Raw genomic sequence first — 1,456 nt, 5'->3', positions numbered from 1 at the left:
GGGAAAGGCGCCTTTCCCAGTCCGTCCCCAGGTTACGTTCACGAACGGGCGGCCGGGCCATCCTGGCCCCCTCCACCCTCCTACCTAGCTTCGAAATGATGTCAGACGCTGAGGATTCGATCAGTAAAGGGTCCTGATCTGCGTCCCTGATCCAAGCAGCGATAGCTCTCACCTCCTCGCCACCCTCTCTGTCACCCCACGACTCCAGTACCTCCCTGATCCTGTCCGAAGACAGGATCTGAGGTGACCGTACCGAGGACTGTGCAGCCTGAGGTCCGAGGTTTGGCGCCGGAGCGTCATCCTCGTCCTCAGCTTCGTGTGAGCTATCACTGGCCATGTCGATACTCAGGTTTCTCCTCTTGCTCCTCACCTGTTCGGCCGTCTTGTCTCCACCCAGTTCCTCCGCTATAAGCCTGTAGGTAGCCATGGAGTCCCCATGCTCACCTACCATCCGGATCAGCATCCGCACCTCCTCCACACTCCATAGCCGCGTCGCTTTGATCCCCTTCGTTGGCAACTTCCCTCTCGCCAGTCTAACCCTGTTCCACTCCGCCACATGGGCATGTCGCTTGTGCTGGGAGACACCAACAGGTGTGGTGAACCATGCATCGCAGAACTCGCAAGCGAACCCGCGCGCCTGCTCCCCCTCAACACCCACCACGCCCCCGCACTTGGGGACGTGACAAGATATTGAGTGCCTATTGGCGTTGGACCTCCCGCACCTGCCACACACGTACAGGGCCGAAACACCGGCGTGCCGAACGGCGAAATGCCGCTCAAGCGCAACGATGCCCGTCACCTGCACCCCACACAGCGGGCATCCCGAGGCAGCCCATGGCAGAAGGACCCTGACTTCGTCGGGAGCATCGTTAGACGCTCCCGGGGACTCAGACGGCCCGGCAGCCGAAAGTGTGTTCTGAGCTTCGACGACCTCTTCAGGCTGTGGCACCTGCACGACTTCAGCTGCCTCTACTCTCATTGCCGAGGCAGTCTCCGCCATTATTTCGGTCACCACCGAGGGCACGCCAGGAAGCCATTCCAAGTCGCTCTCCTGGACCTGAGTGCACACCGACACGGACTTAACCTGCGCAACATGTGGATTCGCGGCTGATGCCACAATCCTGGTTGGGACACCAGACAAAACTCCGGCAGGGTGGTCCCGACCCCTGCCGGAGGAGTTGTTCCACGACACCCCCACAGGTCCAACCCTAAACCCATGGGGAGGACGACCACACCTCGCAACTGTGGCCCTTGTCCCGATGGGGACCCTAGGCATACTCTCCAGAAGCTGGTCCCAGTGCTCTCCGGAGCGGTTGATTCGCCAGTTCCACGCATGCCCAACCTCAAGCATACTGGAGGGAAAGATTCGCACACACAGCATCGACCCCTTCCCAAGCCGCGCTGGCACCCATTTTGATACGCCAGAAGGGTGGTCCTGGCCGAAAATACGCTGATT

General features: G+C 60.5%; 1 protein-coding gene across 1 annotated transcript; it reads right to left on the bottom strand.

The window, feature by feature from the left end:
- Positions 1-1,444, bottom strand: LOC106512109 (uncharacterized; the record flags this gene model as incomplete). The annotated part of the gene is given in 1 exon segment (XM_014000799.1): positions 1-1,444. A coding segment is annotated over 1 exon segment (1,381 nt), but the record flags the coding sequence as incomplete, so codon positions are not given.
- Positions 1,445-1,456: the final 12 nt, after the last annotated feature.

The sequence above is a fragment of the Austrofundulus limnaeus genome, unplaced genomic scaffold (genome assembly GCF_001266775.1).
Source record: "Austrofundulus limnaeus strain Quisiro unplaced genomic scaffold, Austrofundulus_limnaeus-1.0 Scaffold4315, whole genome shotgun sequence".
Lineage (NCBI taxonomy): Eukaryota > Metazoa > Chordata > Actinopteri > Cyprinodontiformes > Rivulidae > Austrofundulus > Austrofundulus limnaeus.
This window is presented reverse-complemented; position numbering and strand designations above follow the sequence as displayed.